This window comes from Zonotrichia leucophrys, chromosome 2 (assembly GCF_028769735.1).
Source record: "Zonotrichia leucophrys gambelii isolate GWCS_2022_RI chromosome 2, RI_Zleu_2.0, whole genome shotgun sequence".
NCBI lineage: Eukaryota > Metazoa > Chordata > Aves > Passeriformes > Passerellidae > Zonotrichia > Zonotrichia leucophrys.
Window position 1 is genome coordinate 3,437,975 of NC_088171.1, and position 25,426 is coordinate 3,463,400.

Consider the following 25,426-nt stretch of genomic DNA (forward strand, 5'->3'; position numbering starts at 1 on the left):
AAACGAAACCCAACCCAACCAAACCAAAATGGAAAAATGGAAGGCAAATCCAGATTGTAAAATGGTGCAATGTATCACACACAATGAACAATTTGCAGATGGAACAAAGCCACGTGTGGTGAGTTTTCCATCAGAAATGGCCAATTAGTGAGACAGAACATAACCTGAGTGAGTCAAAACCAATACTGAGGAAGTTGAATTGAAGAATTATTGAAGAACTCAGGGTGGGTGGTTCCACAGAGCCCTCTGAGCCTCATCATCTCCACATCTAAGTGCCTGAACCCCCAGCTGACAAACATACTCCAGCAGATGCCTGCTTTTAATCCATTTAAGCCAATGGGATGATTCAGTTACACATAATTACAATTAAAAAGCTCCAGAAGTACTTTATGAGAGAGAGGGAGGAAGTGAGTTTGGTCTCCTCATGGTACCTTCAGCAGAATGTTGTGTCTGTGCATGGCCATCACACCCCTCTAGAAAATTCCCTGCAGGGTTTTGTTTCTTCATTTTCCACATTCTTTCTGTGGAAAATCCCACAAAAATCCACTTTTGGAAGAGGTCAGTCTAAGGATTCATGAACCATGAGCTTTAGTATAAGTCTCTGTTAATTTGGTGAGACTTCTTCTCTATTTGACTTCTTATAGTATGTGTTGTGAATCTGTTAAGATTGTGGTGGTAATATATTTGCAGTCATAAGGTACTAGATCATAACAATATTATATTTAAAAATATAATATATAAAATACAAATATAAATATATCTAAATATTTATTTATATATTTATTTCTATAAATATATCTATATAAATATATAAAAATTATATATAATTATATTAATACATAAATATCTAAATATATGTATATATATTTATATATAAATATATAATATGTAAAATATAAAATATTATGCTATTAATATAATATAATATAATATAATATAATATAATATAATATAATATACTGATATACTATATATAATATAATAAATATAATAAAATATAATATAATATAATATAATATAATATAATATAATATAATATAATATAATATATATTAATATTCAATATATCAATATATTATATATTAATACATTATCTATTATATTATTAATATAATAATAAAAAAGTGTTCTTTAATAGTAGGGAGAGCTTAAGCTACTCTAATTTTTTTTCTCAAGTCTTTAATTATGTCGTGTGTCAGCGGTACATATTTGGGATTTGTACTTTGCCATATTTTATTGGTATGGCAGTTGTGTTGATGTCATGTCAAAATCTCCTTCCTTTTGTGTTTTTTTTCTTTCTAATTTTTGCTTAATTGGTAGAATTTTGGATGTCTCTTGAAGAATCTTTTGTATTATTATTAGAGCTGGCTCTTGGAATACGAGGAAATGGGCTAATTCTCTGTTTTTATTCTGTAGGTTTGTGTCTTGCAAAGATGCTCCTTCTTCAGGCTTTGAGGGTGTATTCATTCCTTCATTCACTGTGCCTAGACACAAACCTAACAGACTGGGACACCTGGGAGGAGGAGAAGGAGTGAGGGACATTTACAAAGCCACCAGTGCTGAGTTCCCTTGGTGTGGGACACGGTGCCTTGTGCAGGTTCTGGGTTTAAAGATCATTTAAACCTTCTCCATTTAATCATAAAAACAAGCCCTGCTTGTCAGCTCACGGTTTCTGCCCAGTGAAAACAGGTTGATGTTTTCACCCAAGCAGCAAGACTTTTCTTTCCCCCAGGAGAGAGTTTATCCATAAAGTAGGACCAAGGACCACACATCACTCTGCAAACATCACCCAGTGCTGGCTCACACCTTCACTCAGTGATGCTCATCACACATATTTTATATTTTGGCTGCACTGGCCCTGAAATGCTTACAGCCACATTCTCAGGCACTGTGGCCCATAGAAATGCTCAATAAATTAATTTTTTGGGGTGTTTGTTCATGTTGAACTCAGTAGCAATCCAGTTCTTTTTGAGTTTATAGTGGTGGAGAGTTAACATCACACCTGAAGTGTCCCAAACTAGGTAAAATGAAATAAAAATGCAGTAAAGCCTATTAAAAAAAGGGGGTTTTATTACATATGCATCTTTCTGTGTTGGAGTTTCTACTTGATTAAAGCATTGACACATTTGTTGGTGGAGAGTTTAATGTATTTTTGTGTGGCTGGAGCACAAAACATAATTTAAAGTCTTCTTACTGCAGCAGGTAATATCAAATTGAGGACTTTGGTGCCTACATCAGAAATGCTGGGAGAGGTTCCTATTCATTTGGATTTTATAGCCCTAAATCTGTTCTGTCTTTACCCTTTCATTCCCTAAAGGAACCGAGTGTGGTGTTTCTCTTTAATGAAACACTTTTATTGCTTTGGGTTTGCCCTGTTCTAAACCAGAATAGCAGTGAGAGCATTCAGCAAATTGTTTGTTCAAATCTCTCCCCAGACTGAAGGAGCTAAAGGCCACATCCATGACACACACAGCCTTCACTGAATTATTGTGTATAAACATTACACACACAGCCTTCAGTGAATGGTGTATAAAATCCTGACTATATGAATTAGCACCAGGTCTCCCAATTCAAGCTTTATCCTGCAAGTTTAAAGCACAAACTTAGCTCAAGCCAACCTAACCCAACCCAACCAACCCCACAGGAACAAAATGGATTTTATAACAATTTTTCCTAACAGATTAATGTTAGGAGAGGCATTTTGTGTCAGTGTTTTTAGACTGTGACCTAAAAAGTTGTCCAAAATGCTGATTCAAGACTGCAAGGGGTATGCTCAGCCTGATGTGGTGGAGACAGGTTTGTCCCACATAATTTTATAAATTATATTTATCATGCAGCCATTCACCCTGAGCTGGCAAGTAACTCAAAAATTTTCTGATGGGGAGAAACATAAAAAAGTTGTAGCCATGGGGCACCCTGAAAGTGCAGGTATTCTAGATTCTGCATGAAAATTCTGTATTTACACCCAGAAATGTTTCTGCATGGATGAGAAGCCAACACTGGATCCAGCAGAATCCAGGGCAAACTTCCACAGGGATGAGAGGCTGGTTCCCACTCCATGGCCTGTCCTGGTATGACTCTTCTGCCAATTAGCATTGACAATTAATCTGTGGCAATTTATTTGAGCTTCTGTGTCTTTCTATCCATTCATGGACCTTCAGAAGAAAACCCCATTCCAAGAATCCAGAGAGGATCACAGAGAGGAGGGAGCACACAGGGAAAGGAATCATGCTGCACACAGTTCTTGGGAAAAACTCAGAGGAGGCTGCTCTGGGTTTCAAGGTCATTATAACAGCAGGGACAGGACTCAGGGTAAGGACACAGGAAAGCCTGAAAACAAGGAAAAAATGGGCAGATGGAAAAGAAAAGAGAATCTTTTTATCTGGCGCTGTATGACATAAAAAGCAGGTCCAGAGGTATCAGTATCAGCAAGCAGCTCATCTAATGCTCTGAATTTACTATGGAGGGTTCCTGGTTTTCCTTTTTTTTTTTTTTTTTCCCTGGATAACTTCCGATCACATCTCTTCATTTTGGTGATTTCCATTTCCTGCCTAAATTTATTAATGACTGGTGCCCCCTGACGTCAGCGTGGCCTTTAGATAAACAGCCCTTCTCCCTCCCTAATGTTTGCTCCAGCTGATAACACTGAGTTTGAAAGAAAAAAAATAACCCAACTCCTTTATTCCCCTGATTTATCACCCCAGTAGGGAAATCTCACAGTTGCAGACAGAGAGTGTGGGATACTGATTCAGATGAAAAATGGATGATGATGATGGTGTCTGCACAGAGATTTCCTGCCTGAAATCCTGCAAGGATCTGGTCACTGGAGCCCAGAGAATCACCCACATTGCCTTCTCCCAAAGGATTGAACAGCATTCCAGACTCCAGGGAACAGATTAATTAGAGCCCACTGTCTGTGGGTGCACATAACACACACAGCTCATGTGGAAGTACTCATCCCATAGATAACTAAAATTTGTTATGGGAATTTGGATCTGACTCCCATCCTCATGGAAGGAAAAGGTTTTATTGAATCCCTAAACACCTTTGACCAGATATCCAAGAAATTAGCATGTGGCTGGAAGTTGGACACAGCACTGACAGGAGCCCCACAGTCCTGTACAACCTCATTGTGGGTTTACCTGATAAAATCCTTAAGGTCTGAAAACACCTCTAAGACCATCAAGTCCAACTTCAGAAAGCACCAGATATAAAATATAAATACAAACATTTTGGACTCTGATAATCAATTTATTCCTTCTCCATATAAGTCAAATGGCAGCAATCATGGAATTTCCTTTTTTTCCTTTCAAACAAGAGAAGGATTTGAAATCTTCCCAAAGTACCACCTCACATGCATTTTCAAGGTAATTTTTGGTGCATTGCTTAAGAGGGGCAACAAAATGAAGTGGAAATTTCGAGGCTACTTACTGAACTCACAAAGCAGTGCTCAGACTCCCCACTTTCAAACAGGATGACATCCTTGATGAAGACTGCGATGGCTCTCATGATGAAGGACATGAAGAGGTGCATGTGAATGTAATTTCGAGTACAGTGTAGTTTTCTGTTGGGAAGAAACAAAACATTTCTGAATAGCAAATCTTCTCAAAAGCATTCTTTTTATATTTACACATTTCTTCTACTATGACATAGAGTCCCAATTAAACATTAGAAACCCTGAGACAGGCTCTGGTCTGCTGAACATCACCACAAATTCACTTAAGCCTCTTTAATTCCACAGAATGTGACAATCCATGTATCTGCAGCAGTACTGCTGCTTTTTCAATCCCCAGAAAAACAGGAAAAAATAGAGGATGACAGAAAACAGGTCCATCCCCCTGCTCTCCACTGGAAAAGAAATGTTTTTGACTGTGCAGACTGTGCTCATGATAAAGGGCTTTTTTCTACAGAATGTTTCTGCTGCAATAATTCTTTTCAAAGTGAAATGTCTTTTCAAGCAGGCAAATAAATTCTTAGCATCTGTTCCCAGAATTAACACATATTACAGACTTTCTAGAATAATATGAACTATATTTTCACTTTAAAATTACTGGTTATTTACGATACTGAGAACTACACCAGAGTTTTTCTATCCCTTGCCTGCTAATATTTTGAAGATGAATTCTGATCAAGTGGGAATTTTTTTAAAAGAGAATTTACACCAGCTAAAGTGAAAGGCCTGATTGTCTGGAAATGGGTGCTTTACACAGACACCAGAACCACACCAGACCTCACTCAGCAGCACAATGAAATTATCACCTCTTAATGAGCCAGTGGGCCCTGGCAGAGGTTGTGCCCATCATAATCTCTGATGATGGCAAAATAATGGGGCTGAGCTGAGTCCTCTGTGCCTGCAGGCCAAGGCAAGTCAAGCTAAGCTATTTCTGACCAAGGGAAAACAGGATCCTCAATGGTTTCACCAGCCTGGCTGGCACTTTGTACCTTGAGGAGGTTGTTGGCATGTGTCTGATTGCCTCCTCCATTGTAAGAGGAGTGGAGAGAGCACTTGGGAAGAGAAGTGCTGAGTTCATGAAGGGTGAGACCAGCCTTGGTGTGAGTAACCCTTGAAAATGTGCTCTGTCTTACATGAGGAGATGGAACCTCATCCACAGGGCTCTTCCATCCCAGCTTTTTGCTCATCTCCCTTTGCATAAATTAATTTATAATAGGAGATGGAATATATGCAGACATCTTCATTGGAGGCACCCAAATTTACATACCTGAATCTATTGCAAAATTTAGAGAACAAGAATTAATCCATTTGCTGCAGTCGGGAATTCCAATGCCCATCCATCCATCCATGAGGCCCTGGGTGTCCTGCAGGCCCTGCATCCTCTCTGCCACACTTGTCTCAGGGACACCAGCAAGTTTAAATGGCCCTGGGTGTCTCTGTCTTGCCATAGAGTGACAGCAGGAAAGGTTTTTGGAAAAGATTTTGGGAGGCAAACACGGTGCCCAGAGAAACTGTGGATGTTCCATCCCTGGAAGTGTCCAAGGCCAGGTTGGATGGAGCTTGGAGAGACCTGGGACAGTGGAAGGTGTCCCTGCCCAGGGGATGGAATGAGGTGATCATTAAGGTTTCTTCCAACCCAGCAATTATGGGATTTTGTGATCCTGAATATTTTTGGATACCATTTTGAATATCTACTTTAGGTAGAAATTCCCTGGTATCCATATACAGGACACTATGGACTGTAACCTTTTAAGAGAGATCCATCATAGAGCAATCTGCCTTTGGTGAGATGAATCCCCTTAAATAATTGGATTTTGTTTACAACTCCCACACAAACGTCACAAATCACACACCAAAACACAGCCACACTGATGATGGAGGAACCTTCCTCCCCTATCCAAGACAGACTGACAGAAATCTTGGGCATCTTCCTGTGACACTCAAAACCTGCACAGTTGTCACCCTGTTCTTCCAAGTTCTTCTAAGCCTTCTGATGTTTACATTCTTGTTATGAAGATTCTCACATTCTTTTCCGTAAATAATTATTGTTTTACATTCTTTTCTGGAGGAGGAGAAATTTGATGGACTGTTGGTTTGTCCAGTGTCACGGGTGAGGTGGCACTGTCAGCCTCCAATTCACTGTCACTTTTGAAAGTCTATAAATGTTGGAGTCAAAAATTAAACTTCCCTTCTTTTTACCTTGGCGGTTCCAGTGTGTGTGTCGTTTTATTTTGTGTCCTATACTGACACAGCCTTATTTCGTGTCCTATGGCCACACAGCCTGTAAATCGCCAGCCTTTGAGCCCTTCCCCTGATTTTTTTTCTGCTAGAGGCCTTACCTGAAGAGACACAGGATGATCATGGCAGCTGTGAGGGCAATGAGGGACAGGGTGTGCCCGATGGTGTAGCCGGTCTTGACCGTTCCATAGAACGCTGTTTGCTGGTGAAAGAAAGAAAACAGAGCTTTCAGAGAGGTCCAAAAATATCCTAAACACAGCATTACTGACTGCTGGGACAAGGAAATCATCCTTCTCCTTTCTCTTAGAACACCTCTGACTCCTTCACCCTTTAAAATCCCATCCAGTAATGAATGTGACTCAAACATCACCAGTGTGAGTGTGGAGAACATATCAGATTGCAGCAGGGCTTGGACCACTCCAAACCCAGATTAAAATTACACAAAGGAAAGGTTCCTGCTGGAAGGAGGCTGATTTGACACCTGCAGAGACAGCTCCAGCCTAAAACCTCGTGGAACAGGAGTGATCAATGTTCAGCTAAACAGTGCACGACACTGGGTCTGATGTGGTGAGAGCAGTGAAATTAATTTTATTAAGCAGGTCTGAGGACAGAACTGTCTGGGAAATTGGTTTGCGTTTTTGCTTTTGAGGGACTTACACTGTTGTTTAGGCAAGTAAAACGTTCTCACTGTTAACTCAGAAATATGTGTTAAGTGGGAAATTGGTTCATGGTTTTTCTCTTTGACAGCACACAGAGGGAATCTCTGAGCATGGCACAGCAAAGGGCTTGGATCCCACAGGGAATTCCAGTCTAAATAAAACGGGCAAATAAGCTCTCCAAAGCTCTCTAGCAACACTCTAAATCAACAGATTTTCAGCTTTAAAAAAACAAAAAAGTAGAAAAATACAAGAGGTAAAATTATTTAGACATTTATCAACTAAAAAAAAAACCCTAAATTTTTATGAGAATCTAACTCAGTTTATGGAAAATTTTATATTTTCCAGCTCTTGACTGACCCTCCTCTGTCCACCTTGTCACCATCTTCTATAAACAACCCAAACAACCAAAACTACAAAGAGCAGGTTAGGCAGAAAATCTAAACCCAACCTTGTTTGGAGAAATACTCTTCCATAACATCGAGGGTTGACATTTTTATGTGCTATTTTCCCAGGCTTTGACAAGTATTTGGTACTTTACAGAAGCAGGGAGGCTGGGATGAGTTGCAATCCTTTAGCATTTGCACAAGCCAGCTTGGAGAGGTGTTAAAACAAGAGATTTTCAGAGATAACACTGGTCATATCTCTGACCACAGATCTCAGAGGTGGTTAAAGCATCATGTCCTTCCAGCCACATCACTGAGAGCTTTGGGTCACTCTGCATAGATAATTCGAGGGTTGCAGGACAATTTATCTGCCTGGTCTTGCCCAGATAAAGCTCTGCAGGTTGGGCCTCACCTGAGGGGGGCAGAGGGGCAGAATCCCCCCTTTCCCTGTGGGATCAGCCCAGGACACAGTTGGATTTCTGAGCTACAGGTGCACACGGTCAGCATGTGTCCAACCTCTCATCCACCAGCACCCCCAAGATAAAATTTTTTTTCCAGCCTTCCTGGAGTCTGAGATCCCAAAGGCAGCTCTGACTTTTCTAATTAAAGCAGTCAACCTCCCTCATGTTTAATCTTTCTCTATTATCTCTATTTTTGATGGCGCCAGAGCAGAACTGTTCCAGCAAAGACTTGGTCAGGAGAAGGAAGGAGCTCATGGTAGGAGACTGCAGGAGGAAGAAGTTGTCCCACACTTTATTTAGGAGAGCAAAGTAGCCCTTCTGCTTCTTAGAGTCACTCCCAGGAGCAAGTTATCCACAGAAAGCTCCTGGTGTTATCCACCAAGCAATTCCCTGCTCTCCCCTTCATATTTTATAGTGATTAATCCCTCTTGTGCAGAGAGGGATGGTTCTGCATGCAGCTTTAATGCAGGATGTGGGGTCATCTCTGCTCTGGAAACTGCACATAATGGCTTCTCACTCTTCACTGCACTTGCTAATGACAGTTGGTTCCTATTTCAGAGATATCAAAGCACAGAATTTGACCCAAGATCATAAATGGAATTGAAATTTCACTCAGGGTCCAGACTGTAAAATATTCTCATTAGAAAAGAAAGGGATGTAGATAAGTGGAGGCAATGCATCAGGAGGATGCCTGACTGTTTTACAGAATGAAATCAGGCAAATTCATCATTGTCTCTTTGACTTCTAAAAGCTTCTGCTTAATTTAACAGGAGTGTGATAATAACAATTATTCGAGGTAGGTGCTAAATTGAGATTAACTGAGATTTATTTTCCATGGTTTCTATTCAGTAACCTCAACATTTGTCCCTTGGTTGACAATGGGAAACATTTACAATTTTGAAAGGAAATGAAGAGAAATCTTGAAATAAAGTCTTTCAGGAGCCAAGTGTTTTGGGGTTCATGTCATCCAGCCCAAAGTCATCAGGTTTCTCTTGAGAGTAAATGAAAAGGAATTTCTTTGGGGAGAAACGTGGGCTGAACTGACCTCTGGAGGTGTCTCTATTTCACCATTTTCAGGAAAAACCTGAACCATCAGAAACCTGATGTTGGAACCCTGGATACTGAGGATTTCAGACTTTCTGTGCTGACAGGCACAAATATTCAAGAGAACACTGCATTTGACCTGAAGCCATAGAGAAAGCTTCCAAAATTGATTAATAACACAAAGATTGTGAGTGTATAGTTTAAATAGAAGTGTGTGACATCACATAGTGGAAAACTTAGAGTTTAAAGTTTTAGAATATAGTAATATATATAAGGTAAGACAGAAGTTTTAAAGCAGTAGCTAATTCTTCATCTTCACCTTCTTCTTCATGAGTTTAAGTAGTATTTTATAATTAGATAGAAAAATCCACACTGCGGAACACGAGTAGCTATTAAGTTAAAAATAAAGATAATTTAATTTCTTAATTAGATAGTTTTTCCTTAAAAGACCTTATAGAGATAAATACGAAGCCATTTTGTAGCTTATTAATGAAATACTGTAAAACTCACAACTTATAATACTACAATAAAAATAAGAATTAATAAACATCTGAATCCAAAATACTATCCCTACATATTTAATCCCGACCCTGACCAAAGCAAAAAAACAAAATAAAACCACAATAACCCTGGGGTGGCCCCTCTGAGCAGATGGAAGCACAGCAGGGAGAAGAGCATCACATGGGACAGAGGAGCAGGATAACAACCCCACTCCCCATTTGCTAATGCTCCATTTCTAAAGGTCAGCTTGGACAGGGGCTCATCATCCCTGCATGGACCCCAAGAGCAGCACTTTGGTGCCTCCATCATCTGCTGCTGTAGGGACTGCCAGAATTCACAGCTAAAACCTCACACACTGCCCTTATTTATTTTTCATCATTTTTTCTTGCTGTTTCTGACCTGAGACCAAAAGTTCACAAAGTTTTTAACTCCTGGAAGCTTATCGGTCTTTCCTGGACCTCATGTCCTGTACAGCCTGCTGGTTTTTTCCTACTCCCTTTACTTCTTGCTCCCCAAACTCACTGCCAATTCAACAACAAGAAAACAAAAATCTATTCTTCTTCACAGGCTGCTACTGCATGTTCACCCCCTCTTAAGCCACCTTTCTCAAAAATTGGAAGAAAAAAAGGCAAGAAAAGCGCTGTGGAAATCAAAGGAAAATAATTAAGAAAGAATTAAAAGAACACAATAGAAGTTCTCCTGGTAACACAGCACTCTGGCAATGCTGCAAGCTGTTGGGTGGCAGGAGCATGTCCCAGGAATTCCCAAATCCCCTGTGCAGCAGGAACACTCTAATGGTCTCTAGCTGGTCAGAGTGACCCCAAGATGTGTCAGAAAGTCTCTTTTCCTGCCCAGCAGTCAAAGAAGGAGTCGGAGCTCTTCATTTCTCGGTCTCAAGGTTGTTTATTGTAACTTATCTATAAAATTCTTTCTCCTGTCCATCTGAGGTCCACTCAGCAGGACAGTCACAGGCACTCTGACCACCCCAGGGTGGTGTTATATCCTTTTATACTAAAAACTACATGTACAATATTTACAATCACTTTCCAATACCTATCACCTATGTTAGACAGTGAGCTTCTACTCTAAACTGTCGCAGACACCTTTCATGAAAAATCCTTTCCTTAGGATTTTTTCTCCTGAGAAGCTGTGAGGCCTCAGGAACAAAATGTAAACATTGATTATCTGCTGCTGTGGAATGCAACAGGTGCATCTGTGATTGGCCCATGTTGAATGTTTCTAATTAATGGCCAATCACAGTCCAGCTGGCTCAGAGAGTCTGAGCCACAAACCTTTGTTATGATTCTTTCCTATTCTATTCTTAGCCAGCTTTCTGATGAAATCCTTTCTTCTATTCTTTTAGAATAGCTTTAATGTAATATATATCATAAAATAATAAATCAGCCTTGTGAAACATGGAGTCAAATCCTTGTCTCTTCCCTCAACCTGAGACCCTTGTGAACATGGTCACACAAACCAATCCAAAAGTGCCACCATCACAGCAGAAGATGGAGGCCAAGAAGAAGAAGGAGAAAGGCTGGACACACCCAGATTCCTCCATCTTGCCTCCTGAACCCCTATTCTAAAAACCCCCAAAATCTATTTTTTCTTGTAATAAATTCCTATCATTCTACTTAAACTATCATGGCTTTTAATTCTTCATACAAGGTTGGTAATTGTTTTTTCCAAGGGCTAAATCAAAGGCACAGGGGGGTCTTGGGCTCTGTGCCAGGGTCTCTGAGTCCCCCTGGGCAGGGGCTCGAGCCCTCCAGGGCAGCCAGAGGAATGTCCTGGGTTCCTACAGGACACCAAGCAGAGCTCTGGGTGGGGGTCCTTGCACAGCAGAGCTGGAGCTGTGGTTTCTGCAGGCACACAGCTCAGCCTGAAGGACACTTGAGGATGTGAAATGCTGGCTGACCCTGCAGGCAGACTAAGGCTCTCTTCAGCACAGCCCTCAAGTTCTTTGTGCACCTCTACCTTTGCTCTTTTCTGGTTTTTTTTCCCACTCAGAGCTGGCTCAGATTCCCTGTTAACTCTTGGAGTGCCTTGGCAGTGTGACAGTGCACAGAGACCTCTCACCATATTGAGTCACAGACTCCCAGAATGGTTTGGGTTGGAAGAGACCTTAAAAATCAACTCATTCCACCCCTGCCATGGGCAGGGACACCTTCCACTGTCCCAGGCTGCTCTAAGCCCTTTCCAACCTGGCCTTGGGCACTTCCCAGGATGGGACAGCCACAGCTTCTCTGGGCAACCTGTGCTGAGGCCTCACCATCCTCTCAGTGAAGAACTTCTCCCCAATTTCTCATCTAAACCTGCCCTCCTTCAGCTTAACACCATTCCAGCTTGTCCCATCACTCCATGCTCTTGTGAAAAATCCCTCTCCAGCCTTTTTGTAAGCCCCCTTTAAATACTGGGAACACATATTAATTAATTATTGAGATTCCTATGTCCAACATTCACTAACACTGAGGTATGTTTTAAACAGCAACAACAAAAAAGCACGAGCAGAGTTTTAATATAAACACATTAACCTATTATATAAAAAACATAAATACTGCAACATGTGATTGCAGTGAAGTATAACTTTCCATGCATAAGCTTTTTCTTGTTGACTGTGGGACTGCTTCAGGTGATTAGTTTAGATTAGATGCTGAACTTTGATTTAGGTGAGGTGAATCTTGCTTCTACCATTTGTTATCCTCTTTAGACTTTACCCTTCATGTCTCAGCATGCAGCAAACCAGTAACAAACTCCTTCCTGTGGAGTGACAATACTCTGCAAAGCTAATTATACCCAGGTCAGTGATTGCTAATTTATACACAAATAATATCCCAGAGAACTTTTGGATTTTCTATCAAATTTTAGTAAAATTTTGAAAATATGTGTTCTCTACAGTGATGTGGATATTTAGCTGTTTAAGATGTGCAGAGCAGCAAAAGATAAATTTTATCCTTTTAGAGTTTTTGATTATTATGTTGCCATAGAAAGATTGGAACCACCATATCTACTTAAGCATAAATATAAATGTGGAGGGCTTGTTTCAAAGCACACTGTGGAAAATAAACACCTACAGTTATGTGTGGGCATCATATGGACAATGATCTGATCTTCTCAGGTCCTGACATCCTGGAAATTTTGGATGCTACATCCCTGGAAGTGTTCAAGGCCAGGTTTGAACAGCCTGGTCTAGTGGAAGGTGTCCCTGCCCGTGGCAGTGGGTGGATGGGATGATCCTGAAGTTCCTCTCCATCCCAAGCTGTGCAAACCCAGGGCACAGGGAATATTTCTGTGTCTGCTCTGGGGTGCCCTGACCCCCAGGGCAGCACTGACTCTGACCCTCATCCATGGAGAAAGTTTCCCAGACTTCAAGATAGACTGGAATCCACAAAAGTGTGCAATAGATTATAGAGAGCAGTGTAGGTGTGTCACTGGGTGAGAAATTGAGGGTTTTTGGGATTTTTAGTGTGTTGTGGATGGCAGCAAGATGGAGGGCACAGGGTGTCATGCTGGGTTTCTTCTTCATGCTGCTTCTTCCTCCTTCTCCATGGGTTTGGGTGGCATTTTGTAATTGGGCAGAAAAGTCCCCATTGCGCTCTGTGGGATCAGTTATTGGGTTAAAAGGGAAAATAATCCAGGTGTCAGCTCTTAATGGGATAGTTTAGTCTTAAAGGACCTTGGGACAAGAGACTGTTAGCCATTTTGTGCCTTCTAATGAAAAGCTGCTGAACTCCCAGCAGTGAGACTGTTTTACTGATAAGAAATAATAAACACCTGAGTGTGAACATGAACTGCTGTCTCAAGTGCCTTCAGCCCAGACCCAGAGAAACCCACAACTGGAACCACCACCCCAAGACATTCCATAATTCCATGAGTCTATGACATTAAAGGGAAGAGAATTTCCTTGACCAAACATTTGAACTCTGCTTCCAAGGATCCTCAAGAGGATCCTTCCCTCTTGAGGAATCAGAGGGGAAATGGGAAAAGTTGGGCATGGGAAGATCATACAATTTGGATATTGATCCCTGTTAAATCTTCATGTCCACCCACCCAGGTTTACAAACCTCTTCCCCTGGAGTGCTGTTGGAATCATATCCACAAGCTACAGTGTAGGGTGCAGGGTACACATCTGACCAGCCCTGGCTTGTACAATTCCTGGTCACATTCCCTGAAAGAAAAGAAAAAAAAAATTATTTAAAAAGAAACCTTCAGCTCACTGTTAAAACAACTCCTGCCTCTTGAGGTATAAATGCCAAAACACAATTCTTGTAACACTTAGAGAAAAACTCTCATGCTTTTCCCCTGTTATTAATTTTTCATATTACACAGAGCTCATAAATGAGAGTCATCTATTCTGTTTAAAGTCCAGACCTCAGTAGAAAAGTACATTTCAATACAGAGGTGCACACAAAACATCCCTTCAAGTGGTACCATGCTGCCAGTTGTACCCAGACCTTTGGTTCCTGGCACTGCACCAGTATTGTTTGAATGTTTTATTGTCACATTGACTTTGTTCCTGGAAAATTTTTTATCTAAACAGAGCAGTGAAGTATTTATGCCTTTCACTGTGCCTGTGAGAAGCCAGGACAGGGATAGATAAAGGGCTCATTTCACACCATGCAGATAAGGCTGGGGGTCTGGGAACCAAATCCAGTCCTCCACACCCAGACCCTGCCTCCAACTGAGCCCTGAGCAAATGTGATTCCTGAGAAATGTACTGCACTCTGGTTTGTGAGCAAAACACTTCAAAATTTGGCTGTGAAGGGAGAAAATCCACACACTGACAACCTGTATTGCCTGTTTCAACTTGCACACTCCAGGGCAGGAAGATTTCCTGGACTGTCAAGCTCGCTGAGTGCCTGGGGCCTCTGACCAGCTAAAAAGAGCTTTAATTAACACAAGAACATCTCACTCCCTCAGCCAAACTGTCAAAACTGAAGTTCACGTGGCTCTTTGGTACTCAGAGCTGCCTGATCCATCCAGGATTGTAAGAGCAAAAAGCACTTTTCACTTTGTAAAACATTTCTGCTCCCTGTCCCAGCTGGACCTCAAACCCACAGCAGCTTAATCCAGCCAAAGGAGGAGAGAGCACTCAGGACAAGCCTTACCCCAAGAGGTTTGTGGGCTAAAAGGCCAAGATATGGGTTTGTCAAAAAATAATAACACAGAAATGCACCCAACAGCACATTGTAAATTCCCCCAGCACCTTCCCTGACCACCAGTGCCCACCCTGCCCACCTCACTAAAATCCCATTACTGGAGCATTCCACTGGTGCCATTCACCTCACAAAACTGGAAAAATGGTCAATACACCAGAATGAACAAAGAGAAATAAAACTTTGCTTCTTAGGGTGAAAAATGACACCAGTGAAGCTCAAAGAGCTTTGCAAACATTTCCAACAATTGAGCTCTTAGCACACAAGAGTAAGAAAACTCCTGCAAATGGGACCAAATCAATTATGCAGCTATGAGTCACAAAAATATTTGAGTATCACCTCCAGCAGTTTCTGACACTTGAGTCATCTGAGCATCCTCCCAGCCACGGGCCTGTTCTGCACTGAGAACAAACCCCTGCCTGGAGTCACTTCTCCAACCCCTGTCACAGATGGATTTTGACATTAAACTTGCTCCTCTAATCTGTCTTTGCAGCAGATCTGAATCTGGGAGGTATTGTAAAAGCAGGGCCTACAATGCAGGGAAAAATGACAAGGAGGATTCTATTGATATCAGAAGGCTAATTAATTACTTTATTATATTATTATTCTATACTACATTACACTACATCTAAACTAAAACTGCACAAGCACTCAACCAAATCTCCTGACCAACCATCAGAACACAGTTTGCAGAGATTGGTCAAGAAAACAAAACACTCACAACAGAATCCAATCAAGCAAATTCCTTCAGGTAAACAATCTTCCAACACATTCAACGTGTTCCAAAACACAGGAGCAGTAAATGAGATAAGATTTGGTTTTTTTGGAAAATCATTCTTTTCTCTGCTTCTCTCAGGTTCAGAGAATGTGAATCTCACAGGGAGGGCTCTCAAAGGTGCTTTTCCTAATTTTTCCATGGGCTGCTGGCCCAGGCTTTCCCTGCATGGCCACTGTTTGCAGTTCCTTCCACCAGGGTTCATATCAGGATCATAAAGGATCTTGTGCAAACAAATCAAGGACACGACTGTTGGGTGCTTTCAGCTTTTCTGAGTTATGCAATTTCTGTTATTTCTTCTTTGTTACAATGGATCCCATTATCTGAACTTCCCTGCTTCCCATTTCCTGCTCAAAACCCTGTTTGGGGATGGCTTAAGATTTCACGGTGGTTTTCAATCTTTGTTTCTTATTCGCAGTGAGCAAAGGTGTGCCTCTTTCAGCTTATTTTTCTCCTGTTTCTTTTCAACTGCACTTCCTCACAATTTTATGATTATTTAAAAGCTCTCACCTCTGTCAATACTTTCAAAAATTGTCCCAATGCTTTAGCAGATGTGGAAACCAAGGTAGAAGGAAAATCAATGACAAAGCATCAGTGGGATTAAAATAATAATGATAAAAATTACTCTGATTTTAGGGAAACTCACTTCCCAGAGAAGTGTAACTTTTAGATGTGGAAATCCACACACACGTGTTGTGATACAAGACACCTTTCTAAAACCTCTCATGTTCACCTGACGTCTGAGAGGTACAAAAAGCACAAGGCTAGAAAACAAAGATTTTATCACACCACAATTTGCCTTAAAGTAATGGATGATATCTCTCCTCAGACCAAATATAATTTCTAATTACTACTATTTAAAATATCACTTTCTATACTGAAAATGAGCATAAAATTTGGGAAAGTGCCCCACAAGCTTAGCTTTCCTCTGAGGTTTTTAGGTGTAGACTGAAGTATCACACAGATTTTTATGTTCCAATGTCAAATCCCAGCTCTGCTGCAGATCCCTGATGAAAATTAGACATTTTTTGTGGTCTCCCTGGCTCTTGTTTTTTCCAGACTTTGGTAATAAAGTCTAATTATTTGTCAATGGAAAAGCAAATTTTTCTACGAACCAGAAGCTGTATTTGCCATTTTTCAGAGCTGTTTCTCAGTAATTTCTGTAACACAAGCTCTCCCTAAAATGAGCACCAATGGAGTACATTGAAATCTGGAGTACATTGAAAATGACAGAAGCAGAAAACACAAACTTTCTGCACTTGGAATTTATCTCCAGCCTTTCAAAGCCCACTAGATTTCCCAAATATTCCCATTTCCTATCAGACTGGAGTTAAAATTTTCAAACTGTACTCCTGGATATTTAATGAGAAAGGAGAGCAGGGGTTTATAATTACATGTATTTAGCAATGCAGAGTTGAGGAGATTCACTGAGAGATGGGAAGCATCCCAGTGCCTGAAGTTTGTGCTCCAGGCTCTCCTCTGTGCTTTGGAAAAAGAAGAGGAAAGTCCCTGGTGAGAGCAGAGTCCCCTCATTCTCATGGTATTAGTTAAAGCCATGAATTAATCTGGGTTTTTTGCAGGGCTTGTATTTAATTTTATCAATGTCAAAGTTGCATGACTGTTCCTAAAAGCAATGAGGTGAGGTTTTCCATTAAAAAAAATTTGAAAAAGTCACAACGAACTCTCATTTATTTTAATAATGACCTCATAATACCCTGCAAGAGCTCAGTTCCTGCTTTCACGGCATCCCAGAATGGCTGAGGTTGGAAGGGACCTCTGGAGATCATCTGGCCCCAAACCCCTGCTCAGGTGTGGTCACCTAAAATTTAAGCATGGCCAGATATGGATATTCTTGGAATTCTTCAAGGATGGAAGCTGCACAAGCAAATCTTGTCTCAGAACTCAGAATCATGAAATCAGCAAGGAATGATTTGGGTTGGAAGGGACCCTAAAACCCAGCCCCAACCTCCCACGAGACCTCCTTGCTGTCACTGAGAGGAATTTCCTGCCATGATTTATTCATGACACAGCAGAAGAGGAGGGAGGAGTTTGTGGAGCAGAGATAAAACCAGAACATTTTCTTTATCAGAGGTGTTTGATCTGGGTGGGAGTTAAACACTGAATAGATGAACTGAATAAATGCATAGAGCTGTTGTCTTGCTCTCAATTTTTTTTCTCCTACTTAATTTCTTTCTGCCTCTCATCTGTTTCAAACACACCCTTCAAACTCTGAGACACGTCTGAAAGTTCATGTTACAGGCGAAGTTTTACCTCTTTGATCTTCTTGGAAAAAAACCCTCTTATTGGCTTTTAATGGGAGTTTGAATTCAGACAAAGAGATCTGAGGTCAATCATGGCTCAGGGGTGCTGGGTTTTGCCCCCCTCTTGCTTTCCTGCCCTTTTCTGTAACCACTCCTAAAGCAGAGGGGAGGGTGGTGACTGATTGCCCAGCAATCAGTCCTGCTTCTCTAGCACCATATTCCATGGACATAAATCGATTTTTTCAAGCAGAAACTATTAAAGCAGTAACATTTCTATTATTTACCATTCCTGAGACACTGCTGAGCCCACTGGCACATCTCTGCTTTCATTTTTATTATTGATCTGGGAAACACTTGAAACTTGCAGACAGCTTGCACTTAGCTGGATCCTGAAGTGCTTAGGCCTGGGAAAAACTTATGGGGAAAGTTGTGACAGGATAATTTCCCAATTTGCTTCCTCTGCCTCAGTTGTGGTCTCAAAATATCATTCCTTCAGTGCAATTTGCCCACTGTTTCATGTTATTTTATATTTTTGTATTTAATAGCCTCATGTCATAGTAGAGCCTTAATTTTTTAACTTGATTTTCTCCTTTTCTTGTTTTTCACATCACTTGGCCTGCAGATATTGCTGCCACATGTCCAGTGCCCTGAAACTTCCTGCACCCTGTTTTTGTGGCAAAACTCAATTTTCCCTTATTTTCCTTTCCCCTTCCTGCACATTTTACTTTTAAGAGTGAAGATCCTGATCCTTAATACAGATAATTCCCCCTTTCTTAACCATAACAATATTCCCCTTGATTAGGTGATCAGGCACCTTTTGTAAACTGTTTTCTCATCCTAAAAACAGAGCTGCCAAATTTTAGGACAAAATTCTCATTAGATCTTTTGATCCTGCAATTACAGAATTCCTGGAAATATTCAGGAAAAAAAAATGCACATTTTTGGGTAGAGGTAGAGGTGTAGCACCAATCCTTGAGAGGAGTGGGGCACAAGTATTGTGACACCTCAGGTGCAAATAAATCATGGAATGACAGAATGGTTTAGGTTGGAAAAGCCCTCTAAAATAATCAAGTCCAATCATTAACCCTACACATCCATCAAACCATGTCCCCAAGTGCCACATCCACACGTTTTGGAACATTTCCAGGGATGGTGATGCCCTCTCTGATCCTCCTTTCATCCAGGTAATTTTGCCTTTCTGATATGAAGGCACATGTGGACAGCAGAGAACCTGAGCAGGTTGGGGGTTCTCAGTGAACACCACAAAACCCACACTCAACTTCTTGGGTATTTTAATGACCATTTGTAGCAAATAAATTATGGGTATGGTTCATTTTGGGCTTCTTTAGAGAGGTAGTGTTGTCTTCTTCTTATCTGCTCATCCCTATCCTCATTTTATTCAATTTTTGCTCCAGTTTCAGAAGCAATGCAGAATAAAAAGTGTTCACGAAGGAGGGGAAAGGAGAGGGGAAATAAATTTAAAACACCCAAGGGAAAAAGGAGTTTGGCAAGCCCAAAACTTAGATGGATCTCACCTCTCTGAGGGGGATTCCAGTGCTTGGTTGTGCCCATCCCCATCCCCTCAGGTCAATTAATCTCAGAGCTGAAGCTTAAAACCTGTCAGTGCTAATTTAATTTGTGCATGGTGGACAATTTGCTTTTGGAGAAACTGTGGGACATAAATCCCTGTTACAAATGTCATCTTCCACGTGTGGAAAGAGAGCTGGAACACTCTGGTCAAGGGGTGGAAAGCAATGCACTTTAATAATGAAAGGTGCCAAAAATATTTTCATCCATCTCCCTCACATGGCGCCGATGAACGTCATGAAATAATGAAAATTTTCTGGATCTGTGAATGCCATAAAAAATTAATGTCAAATGACATCAGGACAGTTTAAGGTTTTAAAATGCCACAAGACATTTTATCCTTTATTAACCATGAGATGGGATATTAGTCATTTGAACAGCTTATTCTCCATGAGGCAGGAAAATCACATTAACTCTTTGTTCCCTGGTATTTCACTCTTTTCCTGCTATAAACACATTAAAAAGATTTTCTCTGGCTCACAACTTGATAAAAGCTTCCCTGTTCCTGCAAAGGGATCAAAGAGTACAACACAAACATTACCCAGATGATTGAGTTCCTTGAAAGTTGCTCAGTGACACTCACTGCTACAAAGGAAGAGCTGCTTCTAACATTTAATGGCATTAATTTTGCAGCAAATCCTATAAAACAGGAGGCAATCTTCCCCTCCCTTTACTTAAGACCATCACTGCTTTCCCTGTTTGTTGATGGTTGTGTACAAAGTGACTCAGAGAGAATCAAAGCTGCTGCTTCTGCTTTGGGAATGGCATCAGTTGTTGTGTTGGTGCTCTGCTGAGGTGGAATTCAATCCTGTTGGATGACATTCCCATCTGGCAGAGCCACTCTGCAATATTTTGATTGCAAATGGAGAGAAATATGTGGTTTATGGATGGTATTAAACTCATCCTGGAGTGGGAATCTAAAAACCAGATCTAAAAACCTGATCTTCACCTTTGACCATAAAACCAGCTCAGAGACAGAGTCCTTGAGGTTTAAAAAGGTCTCTAAGAACATCAAGTCCAACCATTAACCCAGCACTGCCAGGTCCACACTAAACCACATTCCTATTTTTGAACACTTCCCTGGACAATGAATCCAGCACTTCCCTGGGCAGTCTGTTCCAGTGCTTGACCCCTATATATAATCAAATATACACAATACTCTCCTCAGCACTCAGCTCTGGTGAGGTGATGTACTAAAAAGCATTTTAAAGAGATTTTTCTTGGTGTTTTACTAACTCTGCTGCTATATAAAACCCAGTGAGTGAATGCTGTGCTCAGGAGAGGGCAGAGAGCAGGAACAACAGGAAATTATTTCACACAGCTGATCCCATGTACAGGGGTCTTCTCCTGCAAGATGTGATATCACAGCAGCTTCTGCCTCTTCTCCCTGGGTGTTGAGACAGGAATAATGAGCTACCAGGGAATTTTGGAAATGAGGAAGTCACTGCTAGGATAGTGTTGGAACCCTGGTTGCTGAGAATTTCAGATTTCTGTGCTGCCAGGCACAGACCCCCAAGAGAACACTGCACTGACCTGAGGCTGTGGAGAAGCTTCCACAATGGAATGACAGAACTGGGATTGTGGGTGTGGAGTTTGAACAGAAGTGTGTGATATCACAGGGTGGGAAACTTGGAGTTTAAGGGTTTAGAATATAGTGATAGATACAAAGCAAGATGGAGTTTTTAGGGTGAAGGTTGGTCCTTCTTCACCTTCTCCTTCTACACCTTCACCACCACCTTCTTCTTCTTCTTCTTCTTCTTCTTTTCTTCTTCTTCTTCACCTGCTTCTTATTATTATTCTTCTTCACCTTTTTCTCCCTGGGTTTGGGTGGTTTTGTGTAATTGGACAGAAAAGTCCACATTGCAGGCCATGGGCTAAAGGGTTATTGGGTTAAAAGTGAAAATAATTGAGGTGTCATTTCTTAATTGGACAGTTGATCCTTCAAAGGCCTTGCAGAGAGAGAGATGGGGCTCCATGTTTAGTTTGTGAGAGTGCTGCAGAACTCAGGGTTTGTGAGACTGTGACAGAGATAAGAGCTGATAAACATCTGAGTCCCAACAAGAAATTCCATCTCACACATTTAATCCCGATCCTGACAGAAAAAAAGAAGCCGAGAATCCACAGGATAGGACTCCAGGGATTTTGAATTTCCCTTCTGTGCCTGCAAAGAATTTTGGTGTGGCCTTGGACAAGTCATGTAATCAGCATGTGCTGGTAAATGAGTGCAGTGCCCAGGCCAGTAGAACAGGGGTGATATTGTGCCCCTACCCTCATTCCTAATTTATCCTGTGTATTTGCACTACAGGCTTTAAAAATGGAGGGTCAGCTCAATGCAGGATTTCCAGTGAAAAAGAACTTAATTCTCTGTTAAGGTCTTCAGGGCTTCTACAATAAAAATAGTGAAAAATAACTGTACACTACCAGGAGGCACAATCAGCCCTGTTGCTGCACGGCCCCTTGAGACCTGAGTTTTAAACTAAATCTTCTCAGAACACCCTGAACAGTGAGTTAAGGCACCTCCTCCATTAGCCTCCCCTGCCCATTATTTGTCAGGTTAATTCCCTGGCCTGTGGTCAGATTTGTCATTCCAGCAGTAAAAAAAAAAACCCAACTTTATTACATCCAGTTCCAGCTTGTTCATTTTCTGTCAGAGACTTCATTAATGATTGTGCTAAACTGCTCATTTTGCACAACAAACACAACTGTCCCACAGGTTGATTCAATTTTCACTGCAAAACATCCATATTATTGGATTTCACCAGGAGCCATTTTTGCACCCCTGTGGTGCACAGCAGTGCTGCTGCAAGTGCAGGGAGGATGTTTTGATGTTCGGGAATTCATGAATGGCTTGGAAACCTCCTTCACCTCATGTCCAAACAGGACAACCTCCCGTGGCAGGGAGGAATGATGAGGAGGACTCCATGATACCAGAAGGCTGATTAATTACTTTATTATAGTATATTATTCTATATTATATTACATTACATCTAAAGTGAATCTGTCAAGCAGTAAACTCTGCACACAACTGCGCAGAGTTTTGTGACTGTCACCCTCACTCCCAATACACACACACACTTGGCCCTTACAGGCCAAGGAACCAAAACACCATCACTGCAGGGAAAACAATCTCCATATTGCATTCTACTTTGGCACAACAGGCACAGCAAATGAGATAAGAATATTCTTGGGGAGAATTGTGCCTTGCTTTTCTCTGTGAAGAGAAATGTGGGGTTACACACTTGGCCTGACAGGCCAAGGAACCAAAACATCATCACTGTGGGTAAACAATCTCCACATTGCATTCTACTTTGGCACAAACACAGGCACAGCAAATTATAAGAATTGTTTTTCCTTTCTCTGAGGTTCAGAGAATATGAAACTCTGAAATATTCTTGGGAAGAATTGTGCCTTGCTTTTCTCTGTGAAGAGAAATGCAGGGTTACACACCTGGGCCTGATAGGCCAAGGAACCAAACCACCATCACTTTGGTTAACAATCTCCATATTGCATTCTACTTTTGCACAAGCACAGGCACAGCAAATTATAAGAATTTTTTTTCCTTTCTCTGAGGTTCAGAGAATGTGAAACTCATAAATATTCTTGGGGAGAATATTGCTTTTCTCTGTGAAGAGAAATGTGGGGTTACACACCTGGCCCTGACAGGCCAAAGAACCAAAACACCATCATTTTGGGTAAACAATCTCCACATTGCATTCTACTTTTGCACAAACACAGGGACAGCAAATGACATAAATATTGTTTTTCCTTTCTCTGAGGTTCAGAGAACGTGAAACTCAGAAACATTCTTGGGGAGAATTGAGCCTTGCTTTTCTCTGAAGAGAAATGTGGCGACAAGCTCAGGCTAAGAGCTGGTTTCTCCCTCTTTATTGAGATGTTCCCCCCATGGAATGATGAGAAACCCCCCTGGGAGTGAAGCTGTGGAGCAGATTTGGGATTTGCTTACCCAGGTAGGAGGTCAGGAACCTGAAGTACTTGGGGCATGGCCGTACCACAACTTCTCCCACCTCTGCTTCAGGCCAGCACGTGATGTTGTCCCACTGCCTCCTGCAGCCTGGGGAAGAGACAAAAGCAGATGCTGGAGCACTCAGGAGTGCTGGATGCAGCAGGGCAGCTCTGCAAAGGTGTATAGAGCCCCTCACCCCAGCACAGGCACCTTTTGGAATGAAACCCTGCTGAATATTTCCTTTAAACACACAGCTTTTAGCTCCCCCAGTTCCTAAAATTCAGCACTGTAATTTTCCAGAAATCAGTATGGATAGAACTGCTAGTAAGGGAAAAAAAAAAAAAAGAAAAAAAAAAAAAAGAAAAAAATGGCAAATCAGGCTTGATACAAGAACAGTGTCTTCTCCTAGATTAAAAAGGCAGAAATTCCTAATTAAACATCTCTCTTCCTTGCCCTTGTCACTCCCTGTTGCATTAAAACACCTGATCTGAATCTGTGATTTAAACTTGAACATTTTCCCCTTCCTTCTGTGTTTCCCCCAAATGCCATCATCTTTTCCTCCCCACTGCAGTGATTGTGCAGCTCTCACAGCAGGAAGGAGACACAGATGACAATCAAGGGGTCAAGGACCAAAATCCCTTCACCAGAAGCAGTTTTCTTCATAAAAAGGGAAACAGAACAATTCTGGAGGCTTGAGGTGGTGTTCACAGGGGTCTTTGGATGAGGGAAGAGATGAGGATCTGACTCCATGTTTCAGAAGGCTGATTTATTATTTTATGATACACATTATATTAAAACTATACTAAAAGAATAGAAGAAAGGGCTTCATCACAAGGCTAGCTAAGAATAGAATAGCAAAGAATGATAACAAAGGCTTATGACTGACTGAGCCAGTCCGGACAGCTGGGCTGTGATTGGCTATTAATTACAAACATCCAACATGGACGAATCACAGATCCACCTGTTGCATTCCACAGCAGCAGATAATCAATGTTTACATTGTGTTCCTGAGGCCTCTCAGCTTCTCAGGAGAAAAAATCCTAGCAAAAGGATTTTTCATAAAATATGTCTGTGGTAGAGGCTGAGCAGGGACAGTGCTGTGGCCAGGAGAGGAGTGAGGGAAGGTGGCACATTCAATCTGGGAGTGATGAAATAACCAACACAGGGAGAAAACACAGGGGTTTGTCAAAATGAGGCATTGCTGAAGATTTTCTGGGTAGAATCAAAAGAAAAAATACCATGTCCTTTCCACAGATTTCTAATGTTTTGATTTTGCCCTTTTATTTCTCAAAAGGCATTAATAACACCCCATGCATGCTGCACTGTTGGATCATGTAATGTTAATGCTGAAGCCAAAAGGAGTTGGCAGGTTTGAATTAAAAAACAAAAAAGGACTCAAACACATTTTTACATTGATATGTCACCATTTTAGAGTTCTTAGCAGAATTTTGACATTTTCCCCCCTGCTTTATATTTCCAAGAGCCAGGCACTTCAGTTGCTGCCTGGGTGAGATGGATGGGTTGTCAGCAGAGCTCCCTGCTTCCAGCACCTCTGCTCTCAGTTGTTTGTCCCATAATAAATGTTATTTAACATTTAACAGCACATCAGATGGAAACACTCCCCCAAATGTGACTCATGAGCTGTTGAGGTCACCAGCCCCACAGGGGAGTCTGGGGTGTGAGGAACAAAGTGGTGACAAAATGTTGAGGAAATACTCCTCAAGTGCCTATGAGAACCCCTGTCAGGCTGCACTTGTTGGTAATTACACCCAAATTCCTCCTTTAAATCATCTTTTACTCCCCGAGCTAAGGAAAGGGCTGGTGTCATCACCAGGCAGATCTGTCTCAGATCAATAGAGAGCACACAGAAATGCTTTGAAGCTGAAAAAGAACCCTTAGCTGGCTTTCAAAGTCATCTTACAGGTTTTTCCTCCCCTCTTCTTC

At 41.3% G+C, this 25,426-nt stretch overlaps 1 protein-coding gene across 1 annotated transcript in view; it reads right to left on the reverse strand.

The window, feature by feature from the left end:
* VIPR1 (vasoactive intestinal peptide receptor 1) overlaps window positions 1-25,426 on the reverse strand; it is a 116,786-nt gene that overhangs the window by 28,141 nt on the left and 63,219 nt on the right. The window contains exons 3-6 of the mRNA XM_064703807.1: window positions 23,483-23,590; window positions 13,804-13,907; window positions 6,793-6,893; window positions 4,432-4,564 (exon numbers count right to left, since the gene is read on the reverse strand). Coding sequence (XP_064559877.1) covers window positions 4,432-4,564; window positions 6,793-6,893; window positions 13,804-13,907; window positions 23,483-23,590 — 446 coding nt within the window. The remainder of the gene's footprint in view (window positions 1-4,431; window positions 4,565-6,792; window positions 6,894-13,803; window positions 13,908-23,482; window positions 23,591-25,426) is intronic.